This window comes from Zonotrichia albicollis, chromosome 29, assembly GCF_047830755.1.
Source record: "Zonotrichia albicollis isolate bZonAlb1 chromosome 29, bZonAlb1.hap1, whole genome shotgun sequence".
Taxonomy (NCBI): Eukaryota; Metazoa; Chordata; class Aves; order Passeriformes; family Passerellidae; genus Zonotrichia; species Zonotrichia albicollis.
In genome coordinates this window covers 4626280-4648892 of record NC_133847.1, presented here as the reverse complement: position 1 = coordinate 4648892, position 22613 = coordinate 4626280, and the positions used below count along the sequence as shown (strand labels likewise).

General features: G+C 51.2%; 1 protein-coding gene across 1 annotated transcript in view; it reads right to left on the bottom strand.

Annotated features, from left to right (window-relative positions):
- Positions 1 to 22613, bottom strand: part of STK11 (serine/threonine kinase 11) — a 33472-nt gene that overhangs the window by 2771 nt on the left and 8088 nt on the right. The window contains exons 3-8 of the mRNA XM_074528613.1: positions 20479 to 20568; positions 19591 to 19723; positions 18982 to 19118; positions 18436 to 18563; positions 10827 to 10884; positions 3597 to 3790 (exon numbers count right to left, since the gene is read on the bottom strand). Of these exons, the coding sequence (XP_074384714.1) occupies positions 3597 to 3790; positions 10827 to 10884; positions 18436 to 18563; positions 18982 to 19118; positions 19591 to 19723; positions 20479 to 20568 (740 nt within the window). The remainder of the gene's footprint in view (positions 1 to 3596; positions 3791 to 10826; positions 10885 to 18435; positions 18564 to 18981; positions 19119 to 19590; positions 19724 to 20478; positions 20569 to 22613) is intronic.

The following is a 22613-nucleotide window of genomic DNA, read 5'->3' as shown; positions in this document are numbered from 1 at the left end:
GCAGTATGCAAATGCTATAGGACTTGTATATTGTACTAGATTGGTTAGTGAGAATTAGAATATTCAATACAGAAGATTTATTGTTTTGTAATGGGAACCTCACTCTCTTACCCCTTTTACTCTCTTATGCTTTTGCTCTTTTACCCTCTCATCCTCTCTCCCCCTCTCTCCTCTCAGTCCTGCTCTGAGCTGTGCCTGGCAGCTCCCAGCAGGGCCCTGCACCCAGGCCCTTTGCAATAAACCCCAAATTCCATGACCTGGCTGCAGAGATCTCTCATCTCCATCCACCCTGACCATCCTACCCCCAACACTCCTACAGCTGGGAGCCTGAGACTGCACCTGTGCCCTGCCCCAGAGCTCAGGCAGCAGCTCAGCTCCTCTGGGAGCAGAGGGGCAGCAGTGCACGAGGTCACCCCTCTTTCCTCCTGCCTTCTGTGCAGGTCCCAGCCCCAGGAACCAACCTGGGGGCACCCAGGGGCTGGGTGTGTTTGCAGCCTCTCCTGGCAGGGGTTCAGTGTGTCACTGTCCCCTGAGGGAACACCCCATGGGTGTCATCAGCCCTTGTCCCTCCTCAGCTCCGTGTGACTCAGCAGAGCAGGTGAAGAGCCATTTCCAGAGGCATCTCCTGCTGCCACAGCCGGAGTTTGGGGCACATCCCCTCACTCAGGGCGTGACACAGGGATGGGGCTGCATCCCAGGGTGGGATGAGCAGGAGCAGGGAGCAGCCCCCAGCCCAGCACAGGCTGAGGAGAGGCTTTGCCAGGCCCCGGGCTCTCCCCCACCGGATCCAGCCGAGGCAATTTCCTTCCAGCAGGAACGTCACGCTCCAGGGCCCTTCAGTTATGACTCAGAGGTTTGAGTGGAAGCAAAGGCTGTAAGACGATTATGTATAATTTTCTTTAAAGGATGCTCAATCCTTTCTCTGCCAAGGCTGGGCAGGACGTCAGCTCCGCTTGCGCCAACCATCACCCCACTGCTGGCACCTGGGGGGGCACAGGGCTGCTGGGAGAGCTGCTGCTCCTCTGGGGAACACATTGGGGGTCCCACCTCAGACCCCTGTGCCTTGCCACTGCCAGAGATGGGGAGGGATGGGTGTATCCTGGGTTACACATACAATTATTTCCTCCTGGATCTCCCCCTGTACCCTCCCAGTGTTGCCACAGCTCCCAGTCACTGCCTTGGGGCTGCTTACCTGAGCACTCCTGCCATGAGAACAGACAAGGACTGACTGACCAGGGACAGCTCCTGGGGGCTGGCAGCCAACCCTGGCACTGCTGGAGCTGGTGGCACCTGCAGTGGCACCACAGCTCCTGGCCCAGCCCAGCTCACCACAAGGGATTGCAGTGATGGGGGTGCTCTGGCTCCCAGTGTCTCTGGCACTCAGGCAGTGACTGGCATAGCAGGAGGATCAGGAGCACAAAGCTCATGGATTCCTCCAGTGCCTGACCCCTCTGGAGCCCAGAGGAACCACCAGCAACCAGCTGATGGCTGGAGAGGGCTCAGGGATCCAAGTTCTAGAAGAGAAACATGGGACCAGAGCCTCCAGGCATGGGGCTCCCATGGGTCAGGCTGCAGCACCCCAGAGCTCCAGGTTTTTCATGCCATCCCTCCATCCCACCAGCACAACTGCAGAGCCTCAAACAACCCCATTCAGAGCAAAGCTGAGCACTTCTCCTTCCCCTCCCTCGGCTGAACTCGGGCCAAGTCAATTAACATTTCTGACTGGGGAGGGAAAAAGAATCTATCCAAACAGCTCACTTGTCTTTTGTGTGACTCTTCCCTCCTCCCCTCCTTCCCCTGCTTCAAAAGCACAGTCCCGGGAGTCTATTATGGATATCAAGGAGGGAGGTGAATCGTGAGCTAATTTTACCTCCTTCACCAATGACAGTTGCTGACGTTCAAATTAATGAAAATAAAAATTCAGCACGGGCTGAAGTCTTGGCAACTGCTGCCCCCGCGGAACCGCTGACCCAGCGCTGTGTCTGCCCGAGCAGCTCCTGCCCACCTCACCCTCACCACCAGCAGGGCTAAAAATAATATAAATAAAGGCAGAGCTGAGAGAGGAACCAGCAACGCGGCTGCTCATCCCTGCTCGTCTCTGCCACCCCTCACATTCTTAATGGCTCCGCATCCAGCTCATTCAGGCACCAAAAAAGGTTTCAAAATAACACAGCAAAGAGGCTTTGAATTGCTGTTTGTCAGACTGAGCACACAGGCACGGTGAGCAGCCAGGAATGCAGCTTCCTGAGCACCAGGCTTGGCTCAGAAGCTCCAGTCCTGGCTGTGTTTTCCAGTCTCAGAGTGAAAAACGCAGGAGAAGCAGGTGCTGCAGCAGACGAGGGGTTAATGTAGGACAGGAAAGAGCAGAGCTCAGCTTCTAGACCTGAGGCAGCACAAAAGCACCAGGCAAGACCAGGATGACCACATCCCTTCACTGCACAAGATGGGGAGAGGATTGTGCCTCCAGGCCACAGCCATCCTCTCCTCCATCCTCTCTGGATGGGATGTTTAACACCGATTGAACCAAGGGCTTGGAGCATTTACATCTCCCCACAGAGCTGCATGAATCTTTAAATAACCCTTTAAAAATGAAAGCACTTCCTCAAAGCCCCTTCTTCCTCTGAAGAACACAGGATTTAATGAGGTTTCCTCTTTCCCCCCTCCCTCTCAAACCCAACAGCCACCCCCAGCCATGAGTCACTCACACTCCTGCTCTGGCTGCCCAGCAGAGCCACAGCTGAACTCATCCCCCATGTTCACGGGGGCTTTTCATTTATATTTTAATATGGGATCACTGGGCAGGTTCAAAGGGATGCTGCAGGAAGATTTTGGTGGAAAAATTCACATTTATTCCCTCTGCAGCTGCCCCCACCTCTGCAATGGCTCACAAACCCACTGAGGGTCTGTGCTGGGACCCTCCTCACCCCGCTCCTCCCATGAGTGTTGAGGGGATTCCTGCCCACCACAAACTCTGCACATCCCACCTCAGCAGCCCCTCTCATCCTTTAGGTCTCTAACTCCTCTGAAACAGCACAAGTTCCATAGAGAACATGGAATATCTGCCTGTCATCTGCCATGACAGCTCTGATTCGGGTTTAAACGCTGCTGTTTGTATGAGGAGGGTGAAGTTCTTGGTGTCAGTGCTCCCAGTGTGATCCTTAACCTCAGATACCTGCCTGCATGGGGCTCACCCTGCTCAGCTGGGATGGACATGGAGCTGGGAAAGGCAAGGACCAGCCTGGGACCATGGGATCCCCCAGGTGTGCCACATGCCCTGAAGGCAGAGTCATTTCAGGGCTCTGCTCACAAATAACTCATTCCAGCAAAACTGGTCCAAAGAATTAACTGTGCTGAGCAGCAGAGCCCAGCAGCAGCTGTTGGTGGGAGATGGGAGGAAGCTGGCACAGGGGCAGCACTGGGATGGGCATCTTGATTGATCAAATCAAGGACTGAGCAATCTAGAGCATCATGGCTCACTCACACCCTTCCACAACCCAGAATCTCCTCTGCTGAAAGGATCATTCACACCTCAAGGCCTTTCCTTAAAAAAGCTTTAAACCCCCCAAAAAAATCCCTCACAACCACTTCTCCCCTACCTGGTACTGTGAAGTCCTGAGTGTAGATGATATCATCTTCAATGTCATACAAGTCATCATCCTCTTCCTCATTGTAGCCATGCAGATCCTCCAGGTAAGGCACCGCCGTCATGCTCCTCCACCTGTCCTTTGTCTCAGGGCTGGGAGGGATGGGCACCAGCGCCTCTGCCTGAGCATGTTTCTTCCTAAACCAGCTGCAGAGAGCCCGAGGGCAGAGCTGGGTCAGTGCACAAGGCATGCAGGAGTTCTCCAGTGAGGGTGGCCCCAGCCCACCTGGATACTCAGAGCTGGGAGTTCCACCCGTGCCAGGTAAGGAGAAAACAAAAGGTTTGGGCAGGTGTCAGGATTGGGACACGCTGGGATAGGACAGAACAGAGGGACAGACACAGAGGGAAGCTCAGGACCTTTTTCTCCATCACCAACTCCAGCCCAAACTACCTGTAAGTCAAAACAAACCAGCAGAGCTGCCAGAGCTCCTGAGTTTTGTTATCCAAGCAAGCAGGACAGAAGGAACTTCCCCTGTCCTCAAGCTGAGGCTGATCCAGCCCAACAGACACAAATTTAAAGATCTCAGCCTGAGAGGGGCACTTACTGCAGCAGTTTCCTCTAGAAGCCAGTTTGCACCAAGGCCACAGCAGAAATGTGAATACTTTATCTTTTTATCCCCCCCTGTCTCAAGGGACTCCTATCACCACCAAACCCTGTGCTGCCATCTGGCCAGGAAAGGATATCTGAAAGCTGTTCTTAATCAGATCAGGAATCCAGCAGGCTGCTTCCAGCAGCATCCCAGAGCCAGATGGGATAAACCTCTTAGGTTTTCATCGTGCTCCCATAGCACAACTCTGACTCCAGACTGTCTGGGACATCTCCCAGTGCTGCATGTGGGCACCCAAAGTTTCCTGGAAGGCTGCTGGAGCCTTCCACCCTCCCAATGACCCCCTAAATGTGGGTGGGAGCAGAAGTTCCTCCAGCCTCAGGTACCTCTAACACAACTTTGCAGCCCACATGAGCCTGATGGGACACAAATGCTTCCCACCCTGCAGTTGGCATCCTGTAAACTCCTGGCCTCCAAGCACGGAGGAGGGCCTGAGCCAGCCCAAGAACTCTCACCAACCTGAGCCATCTGGTTTTTATCACCCCAGTTCCAAATTCCTTTCAGGAAGGAAGGCTGAAGGCACCTCCTGCGCAGAGCTGTAATTATCATTTTGTTCTAAGTCTTACACTGCTTTGACAGCCGGCCTAAAAAAAAAGTGGGATTCTAACAAAACTATCAGGGAAAGGAGAGGAGTGAGGAGATAAACAAATGGAAATGCAGCTACTGGGACAAATCAGGCAGGATTCAAGGGAGGGGTGAATTCTCATCCAGAAACTGCTTCACCATTAGCATCTTAAAACTGTTTTTTCTCTGCAGCAATGGAGTTTTGCAGCCTCTTGTCTGCAGGGAGGAAGGTGTTGTTTGGGAAGAGGGATAGAAACTGCTTCAGATCTCATCTGAAAATTGTCACCTCTAGTTCCTGAAGGGGCACTATATGAATTAAACAAAGCCCATCCCAGCTGCTGGACAACATAACTCTGACCCAGGGCCCTTCCCAGATCCATGGATGGCTTCCTTGGTGACGTGCATGGCACACTGCTCTCCTAATGGGATCAATCCATTTCTCCTCCTTGGAGGCTGTGTTCATTGAGGAAATGACTGCCAAGACAGCAAACCCAGCCTGGGCTGCTCCAGCCTGGCAGGATCAGCAGCACAAGGCCAGAGGAACCACCAGCAACCAGCTGATTTTGCCAGAGGCACTGAGGCTTGAGGGATCCAAACTCCACACCAGAGACCTCAGGAGAAGGGAATATCCAGGACAAATGAGATCAGAGTGATGGCTGCTGAAAGGAGAATTTTAAAGGGAAAAAAAAGCCTGGAAGTCTATGGCAACTGGTGTTTTTATTTTGCTGTATTTCAGCTCTGCCTCACTCTTCCCTCCTGTCCTACTTACCAGGAGAGTAAAAATAGGTTTTTATTAGCAGCAGAAACCTGAATCACTGTACTCCAGTCATTATGCTTCCATCCTCTGGGAGGTGATTTCAAACACTTGCATATGCATATATGGTAATGAGGATAGAGAGTGAAAAGAGAAATCCATTGAAGTTCTAAGAAAAATCAAAGACCTCTTGGAAGGAGCCTTGAGCAATTCTGTATGGAGTAGTGGAGTATTTGCTGGCAAGGATTTTCCAGCAGGGACAGACATTTTGCTTTCTGTGCTGGTGCTGGAGGTTGTCACTGAAGATTTGCTCCTCAGCTGAGGACCACTGACTTTTGGAACTGGAAACCAGTTCCAGAACTGGCCTGAGCCAGAGAGCAGCAGCTCCTGGTCAGTGATGGCCATGAGATAAAGCCTCTCCTCAACCCTGCCCTCACCACAACCCCACACATGGGCTGGCTCAGAGCACCGCTGATGAATGTTCCACCAGTTATTCCCAGTTTCAGGGATGTTTTCTGAGCCAACTGCACTGGCACACACACAGTACCTGGTGCTTGTGGCAGCTGCTTTAACCTTGAGGGCAAAGAAAAAAATTTTGCATCTCAGAATTGCCCCTTGTGCACAACATCCCTCTGCAAGAAGCAGATTCCTCTCTGCTCTATGCTTCAAAGGCCTGGGAGTGGCTTAAAATGCTTCAGAGTGAAGGCAGCAGTAGTAAGGGATTATTTCTTCCTATTCCACAAGCTCATTGAGGAGCCTGCAAAGCTCAGAAGCCCCAGGCAGCAGCAGCACAAGTGTTAATTGTGATCCTGCTAGGCAGAAGTGGCCAGACAGCTGCTATCAAGCACAGGGAGATAAGACACCAGGGTCAAGGACTGAAGGAAAAAAAGGAATCTGGGTTGCCCAGTGCTTAATGAGCCTGTTTGGTTTGCAGCTCCCAAGCTCAGATCTCCCATCACAAGTCCTCCCTCTGCTCTTTTCAAGTCCTGGTATAAGCAAGGTTAAAATAAGAATCTTGTAAGCACAGCTGCAGCTTTCCAACACTCCCAGCTATTCACTTCCCATTTGGGTCACAAACATTGCACTTGGCTTGGTTTGCACAGGGATGGCTTTCTCTGAGAGCAGATGCCAAGCTGCAGATCCCTGCCCTGCCAGCCAGGGTCAGGATGAGCAATTCTCCACCTCCTGTGATGCCATGTAAGGGCCTCGAGCTCCCTGGAAGGTCACTGTCACCACAAGCAGCAATGAACAGGGCTCCAGTTTAGCTCAGCTCCCTCACAGGCAATTGTGGAAGGCACACAATGTCCCAGGGAGAGGCAACACACACACACAGCAGTGTTCCTGCAATCACATTCCCTCACACAAATTCCCTGCCCTACAATCCCCATCCCAGCAGCACCAAAATTTTTTATATATATATATATATATATATATATATATATATATATATCTTGCTGGATCAAGAGATGTCCAAGCTCTTCAGTCAGGTTCAGAACAAACAAAAGTATGAAAACAGCAGCTCCTCCAGCCTGGGGGTAACAGAGATCTGGATTAAGAGATGTCCAAGCTCTTCAATCAGGTTCAGGACAAACAAAAGTATGAAAACAGCAGCTCCTCCGGGCTGGGAGTAGCACCAAAGGTAGCAGAGAATGGCTCAGACTCCTCCAAGAAGTTCTGGAGATTCAGTCCTTTAACACAAAATGTTACAAAACTGATTTGCAGAAGGTGGGTAAAAGAAGGAAAGATCCCTTCCATGCAAACTGAACCAGGTGCCTCAGGAAGGAAGAGGAATGCTTCTTTGTGTCCTGGCACTACAGAGAAGGGATGGGGAAAGCCCACAAGTGCACAGGCAGCAGCAGAGGCTCAGAGAAGCTTCTCTCCCTCCCTCAAACACAGCCCAGCAGCACAGTCAGCCCCTGCAAAGGAGCCCTCAGCAGCACCACAGGGATTTCCAAGGGGTTTGGTACCCAGATTTGAACAGCACAGCATCCCAGAGCCCACAGCAGCTCCAGGAGGAGAGCCCAGCCTGCAGTGAGGTTAATTTGCACCTCCACTAACAAAAAGTGGAAGTGCCTCCCCTCTCGTGCTATGAACTCCTGCAATGGGATCTGCGCCTGAACAAATTAAGTGTGACACTTTGTAGAGAGGGAAGGGAAGATGGTTGCCTTGGAAACAAGGGACAGAGGTAGAATTCTGCATCCACTTCATCACTTGAAGTGCTGCAGCAGGTCAGTGAGTTAGTAACAAAATGCAGTGTGTGAGCAGGAAATCCTTCAGCAAAAGCACAGGGCAGAGGGGAGGTGGTGGATAATCCACAGGGAGGAGGTTGGAACTCCTGAGATCTTGGCAGTTTTTCCTCCCTGCCCTACAATCCCCATCCCAGGAGCACCAAATATTCACAGAGTTGAGCTATGAGCACTGGTTTTCCACTGAACATCATTCCACTCAGATCCTTCCAGGGAAAGCAGGTTTTCAGGCTCTTCCACTGCTGCTTCAGGGGCTGGTTTCTGGCAGTTCCTAAATTCTGAGATGACAGGCTGGGAGAAGTTGAACTCATTTCCATTTCCAGCTCCAGGTCTGCTCTGCATGGACTGGGCTGAACAGAGCAGCATTTTGCTTTGTCCCACTCCAGTAAAAGTGCAGAGACAGGAGTTTGATGCAGTTCAGCTGCAGGAGTGAGGAGGGAGGAAAGCAGCTGGCAGGGATGAAACTCAGCAGACTCTTCCTCCAGCATTCCTCTGCTGCTGCAGGGGGCAAAAGCATTTGGAATAGCTGACAGGAATGATGGGAGGAATGGCTGGATTACCATTGCTGGGCTGCCTGGATGCCTTCCCTGGCTCCTGCAGCTCTGCTCCCTTTGGAACAGCACCCTGTGCTCCCTTGGTGCTTTCTCAGTGCCTCTGATTTTATCCCTGATCCCACTGCAAGGGCCTTCACACTTGATGGAAGTGGGGAAGGATGGATGCTGGGACACTCACACAAGCTCTGTGATGCTTCCCTTGGGACCACTGTCCCTTCCCACCATCCTGACACCAGCCTGAGTGCAAAACCCCTGCCTGGGGCCCAGGGGCTGCTCCTGCTGCTTTCAGAGCACTTTGATGATCCTCTCTGTCCATATGAGTGAGTCCCCAGGAACAGCAGCTCAAAGACATAAAAGGAGACTTCCAGCAGCATAGAAAGGCACGGGGTGATTCTGGTTTGAGATGGGATCCAGCCCAGCAGGGCAGCCTGGGGAAGTTGCTTGATGTTTTTCTGGTTTAGTTCCTGTCCTTAGCACATGTTTTTGCAGGGTGGAGTGTAGAGAAACCCACAATCATTAATGATTTACTCACCCCAATAGATGAAATCTAAGGGTTCTAGAAATCAAATGTCTCCTTACTAAAGTGCTTTCCCAATCCCTGAATGGCTGCCTGCTGTCCTGACTGCTGTGTTCCATTTATACAAAAAAAAAAAAAAAAAAAACAGGGTCAGGTTAAGCATCAGGGCTAAGCTTCTATTTAAAGAAAAGGCAGGAGAACCAAGCTCTGGATTCTTTAGCACAAAAAGAAGCTAGACAGACACATCCAGGGCCCAGGCCACAAGCTCTGCTGTGCTTGATGTAATTACTAGATGCCACAGCAGGAGGAAGGAGGCAATTACCAATAGGGGAGAAAAGCCTGTTAAAAAGCACTGGCTAAGCTCACACAAAACTACTAAGAGCCTAAGCCTTAGAAATGCTCCTGGTTTGCAGGTAGAGCCTTTCCTCAGCCCCTCTTGGTGCTGTGGGATGAAAAACCTCAGCACAGCAGCTGAGGAGCTCGGTGGCTGCCCTGTGCTCCAGTTTCTTCAGCTTTCTAACTACAGGCAGCATCTCTGGAGACCCCTCTGTGCTTCCAGCTGGGCAACACTGACACAAAAAAATCACTGCCATGTGGGAGGAGGGCAAAATGGAGAATCTGGAATTGGGGAAGCAGCTCAATCACCTGGCAGTGACCCATGAGGGCCCAGGGCAGCTCCTGAGCTCAGGGGTGGCCACTGCAGCCACAGGAAGGGAAGTGCTTTTAGTGCTTTTCTCAACACCCACTGATGACTCCACAGATTAATTCCTGCTTCTTTGCAGTGCTTCCTGATAAAGCATGGCAAGCTGGTGCCCTCTGGTCATGGCCACTGGTGCTGGGAGGGAAAGGCAGCTTTGAATGGGAGATGCCTGTGCCCAGAGCCCCTGAAACAACCCAGGCATGGGGCTTGGCTACTACAAGAGAGTCCTTACAATTAATTAATCACCTGGGAAGCTCCATAAGCCTGCCCCCCCCAGCTCTGCTTGCACCCTGGTCCTTTCCAATCCCTGTTGGAGCTGGTGCCATTCACTCCCTGCAGAATCCCAGTGCATTTCAGGCCTCCTTGGGCACCATCACCTGACAGCACATTGCTTTTCCAAAAACACAAGAGGAAAGCAGTGCTGTTCTTGCAGCATGGAGTGGGCTCAGCACCACCCTGGATCACATCCTTGCTTTTACAGCTCCCAAAAGGATCAGGGAAGGCTCAGGGGCCAAGCAGCTGCAGTCCAGAGGCAGCTCTGCCTGTCCTCAGAAGCACTTCCCATTCCAAGAGCAGATAAGCTAATGCAGCCTCCGCAGTGAAGCAGCCTCATGATGCTTTTTGTTCTTGTACTTTTATCCGCCCAGGAAATCTCTGCTCAGAGCCTGCATGTTCAAACAGATCCTTAAAAAAAACCCCTCAGTGATAACGGGGCATTTCCCCCCCTGACTATGGCACGGAAAATGGGGGAGGATATGGGGGAGGGAGGACTGTGATATTAAAGAGAAAGAAAAAAAAAATATTTCCTATTGTCCTGGAACGCTTTTCCACATGCTGACTCCATATGGAGCAAATACCAGGGGATATTTCTGTCCCCAGACTGGCCAGAACTAACACACATTACTGAACAGTCCTACTATAATAACACAGCCTTCAGGACCTCCTGTTCTGCTCCATTAGGACTTGCTGGCCCTCTGGAAAAAATTATCCAGAACCCTTAATTATCCAGAAGCAGGCATGCCACAAACAGACTTCCAACATATTCCTTATTTACTGCTTAGCAATTCCAGTGCTCCACCGGATGCTCTAATGGGAGGAAAAAAGCCAAGTGGAGCTTGCCAGAGCCCCAGCAGAGCTGGAGGAAGGAGATGTAGTGACTTGCATGTGTCTGCTGTCAAAAGGAAAACAAAAAGTGAGAGCAGGAGCACAGGTAGAGGAGGAGCAGGAAGAGAACACTCACTTGTGCTGCCTTATCTGCTGTATTGAGAACCTCTTGGCTGGGTCGTATTCAAGCATTCCTGAAAAGAAGAAAACAAGTCCAGGTGTGATCACAGGCACTCTCAGCTCACAAAGCTCTGCTCTTCCCTCCCTGACAGCCATGCTGTGCCCAGTCCTGACAGGATTTGCTCCACCAGCCACAGGAAACTCAGCATAAAATGCCAATCCCATTGCTGACCTGTTCCAGTCTGTCCCACCTGCAGGTACAGCCCATCCCTCCCTCCCAGTGCAGGGACTGAGGCTTGTCCAGCCCTCAATCACAGCTCCAATCAAGATTTTTGCATTTCAGAGAGAATTCCATTGAACCTCCTCCATGGAAGAGCCAAACCCCCAGGCACAGCATATGTCCACAGTGTCCCAGATCCTCTGGTCTAGTGAAATTCTATTCTGAGATACAGCAGGGGAGAACCAACAACAACAAAAAAATCATCCTGATGCCCATCCCTGTGCCCTGGCCAGGAATTGGATTTCTGAGATCATCTGCTGATCATCATCACTACACCAATTCCTCTGGTCTAGTGAAATTCTATTCTGAGGTGCACCAGGGGAGAACCAACCAAAAAAACAAAATCATCCTGATGCCCATCCCTGTGCCCTAACCAGGAATTGGATTTCTGAGATCATCTGCTGAGGTAGTTGGGGTGGGTGGTGAGCAGAGCAGGGACAGGAAAAGCAGCTCATGCCTATTCTCTCTGGGAGAAAGGGAGGTGGATTCCTTAAACAGCCTCCTGGGATGCCCACTCTGCTCCACTGCCTTTCAAAAGCTTCACAACTCAACAGAAGGGAAGGAGAAAATTTTGTCATATTCTTCAGAAATGAGCCCATGGAACCCTGAGAGTTTCATCCAGCAGCATCCAAGATATTCTCCAGTGAAGGTTCCAGGAATATATTCACCTCCTGAACATTAACAAAGCCTCACGGCTGAACACTACAAGGAGTTTTGCTTTTACTGGGTGATCTGTTGCTCCTGAAGCACTGTGAAATCCTGAATAGGTTGCATGAAGAATGAGGGTTTGGAGATGGGTTGGAACAGGAGGAACCCATCACCAGCAACCAGAAAAGTTTGGGAAGCAGCACTCACTGTCAAACAGGAATTCAGAAAGTCAGGACAGGAGCAAAGAGTGCAAGAGTGCTGGGGAGAGCCAGGACAAGAACACACTGAGAACACAAAGGTGGGGGATTAACTGGGTGGACATTTGGGAAGTGAGGGCTGGAAAGACACATCCTACTAAAAATAAAAAGCTGCAAGGGCCCTGGAGGTGAGAACCTACAATTCAAAGGTCATGGAAGAGATAAATCACCACAGCACATGTGATATCAAACTGCTCCAGAACATCTTCCCTGTCACTCTGCTCACATCACATCAGATCAGGGCTTGGGCAAAGAGGGGGGATAGGACAGTACAGTGGGGAAAAACTGAGGTTACTTCACCCCCAGAACCCAAAATACACTTTGCCCTGGCAATTTGGGAAGGTTTATCCATGCTAGTGACAGCATTAAGAGCTTTAAGGCAGATGGGATCACTGCTGACCCACATGACATCACATGAAGGAAGTTAAAGCAATCCAGGAAGAGCTCTCCAGGTCACAGGGCAGAGCCCAATTTCTCACATTTTTGGGTTATTTGGACTGGGTTTTGAGAGTCTTTGAGGATGGAAATTCTACAACACCCCCGTCCTCCCCACAAGTGCAACCTGTTCCAGCAAAGGAGTTTTCTCACGTTCAGATGGAATTTCTCCTCACATTACAGAAAAAGAAAGAAGTTCAGAGGAAAAAAAACCCATCCCACACCTAATTAAAGAACCTATTAATAAGATGATCAGACAGTTTCACAGCTGAGCTTCCCAAATGAGTTGGCTTTTTTTTTTTTTTTTCTTTTTAAGAAATAGGGCTGCAAAGAGCTCTCACATGAAGATTAGGGGACAAATATTGGTTAGGTTCTCTTATTCATGTTATAAGAAACAGGAAGTCAGAACACCACCCACTCCCCCCACTGATTTATTTAAAAACCACACTTCAAGGTGTTTTTGAAATTGAAGGCATTTACCAGATGAAACTGGTACAAGCAGGAGAAGAAGCTGAAGGTAAATGATTAAAAGTGCAGAAGTCACAAACAACCACAGCACAGGGAGCTGTTGCTCTGAAGCCATTAAAAAGGCAGAAAGCAAATAATCGAGCGAAAAGAATTTTTACTTCAATGAAAAATGACCACATTGGGGGCAACATCTGAAAGAAAAGTGTCCTCACTGAAAATGTACATTCATACATTCAGCTCTGAGTCACTTGTGGCAGCTCTGTGGCTCAAGTCCTGCACTGAGAGGCTTCAGCAAGACAAAACATCATGTTCTATTCACCAGGCAAGTCATCCTGGAGCGCCCGCCCGCAGCCGCCGCCGCTCGCGGCCATTTAGGGTAAAGACTTCCCTGGAGTTTATCTGCGAGCAGGGATGGGACAGCTCGTGCCAGGGAATGCTTCAGGAGGCCCAACTCTGAGCTCTGCTCCCCAGAATTCCCAGAGGATTTGCTGTGTGCACACAGGGGTGGCACAGAATCACTGAGTTCAACTCGGGGCTGATCGCCAATTTGTCACCCTGAGGGTTGTGGCCAGGTGTTCTTTGGAGACCTTCAGGGATGGGGGATCCAAACCTCACTGTGTGCCTGACAACCCTTTCCATGAGGAAATTATTCCTAAAATATGAAATCCCCTCATTGAGAATTATCAGGTATTAAACTGATAAGAACAGACAACACAGCTGTGCCCAGACAGAGGTATCACGTCCTCTGCAGCACATCAACAGTTTCAAAATCTTTGCAAATCACAACTGACAACTCAGAAATTGGAGATCATGGATCTGCCCTGAGCTCCTCACAACCCCCAGCTCAACCCAGAAATTGGAGATCATGGATTTGCCCTGAGCTCCTCACAACCCCCTCATCACACTCAGTGATCCTGGACAGGCACAGCTCCAGGGCAGAATTCCTGGAGCTCAGAACACAGGGCAGTCTCAGGTGTGGGACTGGAGAAGCAGGAAGAAATCCAACAGCAAAATTAACAGGCTCAACCTGGATTCCATTTCAGTCTCCAACTTGGATCAATATTTAACAAGCACTGTAATAGCAGCGTGAGGCCAATCTGTAAATGAGGCAGGACCTTCTCCCTCTCCCTGCACTCAGCTGGCTGCTCTGGTCACAAACTCCCTCTGCAGGCAAATCTTGAGCCTGTGATCTAGGCCAGGCCTCTGGAAGGGCACACACAGCCCTGGGGACCCCTGCCACAGCAGAATTAAAGCATCCCACTGTCACCAGGATGCATCCTCTCACTGTCCCAGCAAGGGAAGGTCGTGCAAGTGACAAAACAAACTGCTGAGGATCCAGCCACCATGTGCCAGGTCTCAGGGCCTGGAAATCAATCCAGATGCTGATTAATGCAGAGCTGCAGCCTCAGAGCTTCCTCTTCCAGTAAAAGGCTATCAGCCCAGGAGGAGGAAAGCTGACCTTGTGCATTTTTCTGGTCCAGAAGCAAAGTGCACAGGAGTTGATAAGCCACGGGCAGATGCTGCCAGAAGAACCTTAAGACTATTTATAAACCCTTCTGCCCTGACACATCTCTCCTGACTGCACACACAAAACAGCACCAGCCCTTCTTTCCATCCCTGAAGAGTACAAATAAAGCTTCATCCCTGATTAGGGAGACAAAATGAGGAGCAGCATCCCAACTAATCTGGAGGATATACTGTCATGCGAGTCTCTTTACAAGCTAAATACCACTGAAGCTTTAAGTCCTCTAAACTCTGCTGTTCTGCAAAAAGGGAACAAAGATAAGAACAAGCTCAAGGGGAAGAAAAAGTAAAGACACACTACAAAAGTAGTCAACAGAAGAACAAAAAAACCTTACAAAGTGTGTTTGTGTTTGCTTCATAGCCTGGCTGTGGTGCCTGTGGTCAGCAAAGCCCTGGCAGACAGAGGAAATGAGCACTTTGCTGCACTGAATTCTGCCTCACTCAAACCCAGACCAGGCACTGTGAGGGCTTTTAGAGCCTTTCAAATCAACACAAAGATGAGACAAAAGCACCAGAGTGACAGAGCTGAGCTGGGGGGTGTCTGTGCTGCTCACACAAACACAGCCACCCACAGTATGTGATCCACAGGCAATGGATTCAGCTCCAGCCTGCTGCAGGAGGAGCAGGCACCCACCAGGAAATGCAGATGTTCTGGAGGAAAAGCAGGAACTAAATAAAGCATCCAGGTTTGTCACCATAGCTACGTGGTGCCACGGCTGCACAGCTCAGCCCTGGGCTTCAGCAGATGCTGGGGAGCTGCTCAGGCCTCCAGAGCAGGCAGAGCTGGGGCAATCCCACCCCAAAATTAATCCCTCTCGAGGCCACCTGGCATGTTGATTGCTGGAAAGTGTGTCTCACACCAAGCAAGGGGAATATCAGAAGGTTATGCCAGCTTTTGCAATGAAGCAGCTTGTACAGAGCAAGATGAGGGGTGGAAGACTGTTCTCAGGTGGGAGAGAGGACAGGAAAAGGGATCCTTAGGGCTTCCCACTGCCCTGAAAGAAAGGGGTCTGGTCACCTCCTCCCAGGCAAGCTCCTCTCCTTGCCAAACCCACTCAGCTCCCACCTCTGTGGAGCACAAGCACAGAAAGGATGCAGATAAACAAACTGACAGCAGTGAGGATGCAGGAGGAGACTCAGGCTGTAAGAGATGGACAAAGATTCAAGGCTCTGCCATGTAAAATCAGGCAGAGGGAAGAGTAGGTAATTCTGGCTCCAGCTCTCACGCAGGGGTGGGAAGAGAACTAGGAGGGGAGTTATTGTGCTAATGAAGCACAAGATTTTTAGCTGTCAATATCCTCAGCAGAGGAAAAGAGAAAACTGCCACACTCCTTTTCCCTGGGGGAAGCACTAAGTGCAGCTGAGAGGCTGATCACAAACCTCCAAGGAGTTCTGCTGGATGCTTTAGCAGAGCTGCTGCCGGACCAACAGGACTGCAGGGTTTGCTGCATTTGGGCAATTCCCTGCTCATTAAAAGGCCACGTTTGGAGTCAGCAGTGATGAACCAAATGCCACAGAGAGCTCAGGCCACTGTTCCCCGGGGCTGGCAGGTACAATGTGAGGCACATCAGGCCGTGAGCAGCCTCTGTGTCAGGCTCAGGCAGATCCCGGCTGTGCCGAGCGCCATTGGAAGCGCTGCCTTATGTAACGCCTTCGGAGAGCTGCTAAAGCTGGCTAATGCTTTTGGAAACACATGGAAATAACTGATTTCATCATTGGCACGGAGCCAGGGAAGCTAAAATAACCTCTGAGGGGGGCTGCGGGGGTCTGGCAGCTCCTCGGTGCCGAGGGGCCGGGGGAGCCCCGGTGGCGGCAGCGGAAGAGCTCGGACTGACAGCACCACCTGCCGCCAGCACGGCCGGCACCGAGCCAGGAGCTGGGGCCGTGCAACGAGCCCGGGGCTCTGCACCGAGCACGGGGACCTGAACCGAGCCGGGAGCTGGGGCCGTGCAACGAGCCCGGGGCTCTGCACCGAGCACGGGGCCTGAACCGAGCCGGGAGCTGGGGCCATGCAATGGTCCCGGGGCTCTGCACCGAGCCTGGAGACCTGCACCGAGCCTGGAGCTGGGGCTGTGCAACGAGCCCGGGGCTCTGCACCGAGCCGGGAGCTGGGGCCATGCAACGAGCCCAAGGCTCTGCACCGAGCCTGGGGACCTGAACCGAGCACGGGGACCTGAACCGAGCCGGGAGCTGGGGCCATGCAACGAGCCCAGGGCTCTGCACCGAGCACAGGGACCGGCACCAAGCCAGGAGCTGGGGCCATGCAATGGTCCCGGGGCTCTGCACCGAGCCTGGGGACCGGCACTGAGCCCGGGGACATGAACCCAGCCAGGAGCTGGGGCCATGCAACGAGCCCGGGGCTCTGCACCCAGCCAGGAGCTGGGGCCATGCAACGGGCCTGGGGCTCTGCACCAAGGCTGGGGCCTGAACCGAGCCTGGGGACCTGAATCGAGCCCAGAGACCTGCACCGAGCCTGGGGACCTGCACCGAGCCTGGGGACCTGCACCCAGCCAGGAGCTGGGGCCATGCAACGAGCCTGGGGCCCTGCACCGATCCTGGGGACTTGCACTGAGCTAGGAGCTGGGGCCCTGAACCGAGCCTGGGGACAGGCACCAAGCCTGGGGCTGGGGCCATGCAACAGGCCCGGGGCTCTGCACCGAGCCTGGGGACCTGAATCGAGCCTGGGAACCTGCACTGAGCCAGGAGCTGGGGCCTGAACTGAGCCAGGGGACCTGCACCCAGCCAGGGGAGCTGGGGTCCTGCACCAAGCCAGGGGACCTGCACCCTGCCCGGGAACCTGAACTGAGCCAGAAGCTGGGGCCCTGCACCAAGCCTGAGGATGTGCACTGAGCCTGGGGACCTGAATCGAGCCAGGACATGTGCACTGAGCCCAGGGCCCTGCACCCAGCCCTGGGGCACCTGCACCCAGCCCTGGGCTCTACACTGGATCAAGGGCTCTGCACCGAGCCAGGGAACCTGAACCGAGCCCAGAGCTGGGGACCTGCATCGAGCCTGGGGCTCTGCACCGAGACCGGGGCCCTGCACCCAGCCCAGGGAGCTGTGCCAGGCCTGGGGACCTGAACTGAGCCAGGAGCTGGGGACCTGCACCCAGCCCCGGGGGATCTGCAAACATCCTGAATCTAAGGGCTGATTGCTCACAAAGAGCTGAGGAGAAAGGAGAGGATGAGCCTGTGCTGAGGGCTGGGGAGCACAGCTGCACCACCCGGCTGTTCTGCTGGAGAGGAGGCACTGGGAATGCTGGTCAGGCTCTCCCACAGGTTGGAATTGCATCCCAGCTCCTGCCAAAGAGGCTCACCAGGCTGCACAGCACAACTGCTGCCCTGCCTGACTCAGCTTTCACAGGTAAAGACTCTTCATCAAGCACTAAACATCAAGCTGCTGCAATAAGTGATGGGAATTAAAAAAAACCCAAAAAACCCCATAACTTTCTCCCCAGAAAGTGCCACTCTCCTGCTTCTTGTGGTCCTATCCCAGCCCTGCTGTGAAACTGGGCACCTGGCACTGCTCCAATATCCTGCAGCTCTGAATTTGGGGGGAAGGAAACAAATGGGACTTGAGACAAGTCCAGATGTGAGGCTGATGAGGAGGGACAGCAGCCCTGAGTACTCAGTGTGTGACATTAGAGAAAGCCTGGACACAGCATCAGAGTGCTCTCACTGTCCAAACTGCATCAAAGCCATTATGCCATTTTAAATTTAACCTGTTGTGGGCTTTGCCTTTGAATGTAAAAGCTTCTCAGAGCACAGGAAGCAATGCAAAAACCAACTCTATACAGCAGTGGCTGTGAGCTGTGCAGGGCATTGGTGGATCTCAGGAAAACACCAGTGCTGGAGATCTGCCAGAGTCTTGTAAGGCTATAATATAACCTCCATGACTAAAAAGGATCCCATATCCCCACAAGACACTTGGAAGGAAGCTCTGGCACTGTGCAAGCTGAGGAGTTGTTGCCTCTATAAATGTTACCCCTTTTGGAACCAGCTGGGAAGACTCACCTCTCAATAAGTCTGAGAGTGGAGGACCACAATCCTCTGGAATTGTGTAGTCGCCTTTCCCGATGTTTTCAAATAATTTATAGATATTATCCCCTTCAAAAGGGTACAGACCCGTTGTGATGTTGTATCTGTGAAGGCAGAAGGAGAAGCAGGATGAGAAACAGACCACAGGTACTCAGTTCTTACCTGACTCCAAAAGCAGCCAAGGGGAAACCAAAAGAGGAATATTTGGCAGTATGTGCAAAACTTCTTTAAGTTTAGCCTGCCTTCATCACAGTCTGGGACAGCAAAAACTTAAAAATAAATACTGGAGATACTTGTGGCTTCTGTTACTGCCCTGGCTCTGCCTCTGGGAGCTGAGCAACAGCTGCAGAGTCACTCATGGAGAGCAAAGATCCCCTTGTGCAGAATTACAGATACTTTGGGGAGCATCAACCCACCCACAGGAGTGAGCAGCACCCCCCTCACAAGAGCAGTGATGACAGAGCTGGGCCAGGACTGAGCTATCTGAGGGTGTCATTAATTGTGAAGTTCCTGGGCACTCACAGTGTCACCCCTGCAGACCAGATGTCGACTTTAAAGCCTGAAAAGGTGTCAAGGCCATTGGCAATTTCTGGGGGCTGGAATGCTGGCGACCCTTGGCTCGTCCTGCACGTGTCGTCCTCCGCAAACGGATGCAATGCCTGAGGCAGGAGAGACCAAACAGTGTCAGCCTTCCAAGGAAAACAAACTGGGACTCCTGGAAAAGTTCCACCTGGGAAACAAAAGGGGAAAACTCCTCTACTGAACATTTACAGATGATAAGGTCATGCCACCACAGCAGCCACACGCCACAGTGACAAGTCTTGCACCTCTCCTACCTAAGAGAGATTCCATATAAAAAGAAGGATAAGGTTATGCAGCTTATCCCCATTTCCCCCCACTTTTGGGCTCATCCAAGATTGACATCTTCCTTCTCTCTGTGATTCCTGAGCAGAGGTTTCATGCTGTTACCAAAAGAAGTGCTTTGCCAATTGCAATAAATATTCAGAGTCACTCAGAGCACTCTGCAAGTGCAACAGAACAAAAGCCTAAATGCACAATAAATCAATGACACCACAGAGGTGACCTCAATGTAGAATGTCCCATTCTGACTTTGCTGTGCTTCTCACATACCTCTGCTACTCCTAAATCAGATATTTTTAGTGTCCCATTGGTTGTTAGCAGGAGGTTCCCAGGTTTTATATCCTTGTGGACAATCCCTTGGCTGTGCAAGTATTCTAAGCCATCTATAAGCTGACAAAAGTACCTGCAGAGAGAGGGAGAGGGGAAAAATAAATCAAACACTTTTAGCCAGTAGAAAGGAGCTTTTTGCTGTGGTCAGAGACTCTGGGCCATCATCGTAACCCACAAGCAGCCTGGCAGTTGTAGAGGCAAATGTTTCATCTCATAATACCCAGAAATAACATTAATGTGCCTGAATTTCACTTAGGCTGTCTGTAATCTCAGAGATCTCTTAAACTAAAATGACAATATGACTATAAAATGATGTAGTTGCCACAGATTTGCTGCTCTGCCCTGATTTGATCCTGACAATGTTTTTGTTATCTATTCCCAGAATTCTCATGTTTCCTTCCTTTAGGAATAAAAAGGGCTCCAGCTTATCCCAGCTAACTACTCCAGCTACCAGATCATGCTGGATATTGCCAATCCCTAATCCATCCCAAGGCCTTTAAAGTCTTTTCTGATGCTGAACTGTGGCTTGACCTCCATTTAGGCAGGAGATTCCCCCCTCACACCCCTTGGCAAGGCAAGAGCACAGGGACCAGGGGGGGCTGTTGGGCAGCTCAGGAAGTAAAATAAAAATAACAGAAAAATCAACAGAATGATGGTTTTTTCTTCCCAGAATCTAAGGGCAATCCCTGCTGGCCACTTCAAGAGCTTTTCACTTCTTTTGCATGGGTGTAAAATACGAAATTATTGCACAAAACCAGGTTTGCTTTCAAACACAGTCTGAGCAGAGTGAACTCGAGAGAACACAGTGGGGAGAGGAACAGAACTTACCCGTGAGCCTGAAACACTGGAAACCTCTTTTCTGGGACACTGTCCAGCATTTCCTGCATCCCACACACACAGTACTCCATCACCATATACGTGAGGGCAGAGTTAAGGAAGCTCCAGGGTTAACACTCAGTGTTAAACATTCCTCAGAGGGAATGGCTGCACTTCCCAAGTGCTGAGGGAATTTTCCTCCAGCTCCCACAGGACAGGGAAGCACCTACAGGAAAATCCTTCTGCCAAATGAGCATTTGAAGCTCTGTGACCAGACCTGGAACAGGATGGGAACTCCATGACCAGACCTGAAACAGGATGGGAACTCCATGACCAGACCTGGAACAGGATGGGAACTCCATGACCAGCCCTGGAACAGGATGGGAACTCCACAGAAAATAAGCTGGAGATCCCACAGGCATGACAGAGAACAGGGAAATACCTTAAAATGGGCACAGAAAATTGGGAAATCCCTGGCAGAAGAGTTGCAGCCCATTCCCCCAGTGCCCTGGGTGTTGTGCAGCTCAAAGTGAGCTCCCACCACCTTCCCCAAAGTTAGCTATTCCTCACTCCCCATCCCAAACAACTCAGTTGTGTGCTTTATGGAACAGCTGCTGCTTACCCCCAGCTCCACAGGAGTATTCCAGTAGCAGGAAAAAGGATCCTTGGAGAGTTGAGAAGCTTTGTGAAACCACATGGATAAAAAACAGTTACAACAGAACGCCAAGAGCCGCTGGCACTTTGCAGCATTTGTTCCCTTGCAGCATATTCCAGTTTTTATCTCTGTAAGCTTTAATGTTGGGGCCAAAAAAATGGGAACCAGACTGCCTGATGTTGGGATTGCCTGATTCCTCCTCTCCCTGGGCTTTTGAAGGCAAAGTTTGGCTTGCAGGGGCCTGGGAGAACAGACCCTGGGACATTGGGGAGTGTCCTGACAGAGCAGAGGCTGCCAGGGCTCCCCTGCAATCCTGAGCATGGTCAGTTATTCCTCCAGGCAGTTGCTTTCTTAACCTAAACCCAAAATAAGTTACTTTTGCCCCAAGAAGCCACCTGAGGTAGAAGAGGCAGAAGGGAGACTCCTGCCCTGGGCTGAAGACTCTGCTGCCCTCTGTTCCATCTAGCAGCTCCAAACACTGAAAACTCATTAAATTCCTGCTCCATTCCCCATGAGAGACCCTAAAACACTCTAAATATACAGAATTAACATAACAGAATTTATTTATATAAACATAACAGAATTTATGATGTGTGTGAAGATTCTCAGTAAATCAATAAAAGCAAGAATAGAAGGGAGAGCTCCCAAAATTCATTCCTACCCTGGAAGAAATCTGTGAACTGCTCCTATCAGAGTGATTTGGAATATATAAATTCTCCCACTGTCAGGAGAATAACAGTGGTGGTGGATAATCCAGAGCAGCTCCTGGGGAGCAAAGAGGCTCAAGGACAGCCCTGGCTGGGTGTCACTAACAGCCAGGCTGCTCCTCACCCCTCCCTGGTCACTGATCCCCCTCAGGTTGATCAATCAGATTACAGAACAGACTTCCAGGCTGGAGCAGATCTGTTACAGGTGCCCCAAGCTCTCAGTTCTCCTCCTCAAGGGTTTCTGCTCCCACACTCAGCTCCACACACGGGTAATGGGATCCCTGGGATGCTGCTCATGGAACTGGGTTCATTTTCTGCCTGGATGAGCTCTCCATTCACCACTGGCTCTGCACTCCCACCCACAGCAGGCCAGCAAACAGCCCTTCAATACTAAAAGTCATTGATATTTTTAATCCAGTTGCCACAGCTTTCCCTTTCTCACAAAAAAAAAAATCACTGAAGGTTTTTATTAGGTGTTCAAATGCTGTTTGAACCTGAAGGGAGCCTACAAGAAAGAGGGAGAGGGATTTTTTAGAAGAGGACACAGTGACAGAATATGGGGAAATCGCTTCACACTGACAGAGAGGAGGGTTAGATGGGAGTTAGGAAAAAATCTTCCATGTGAGGCCCTGGCACAGGGTGCCCAGAGCAGCTGTGGCTGCCCCTGGAGTCCTGGAAATGTCCAAGGCCAGGCTGGAAGGGGCTTGGAGCAACCTGGGATAGGAGAAGGTGTCTCTGCCCATGGCAGGGGTGGAATGGGATGAGCTTTAATGTCCTTTTTAACC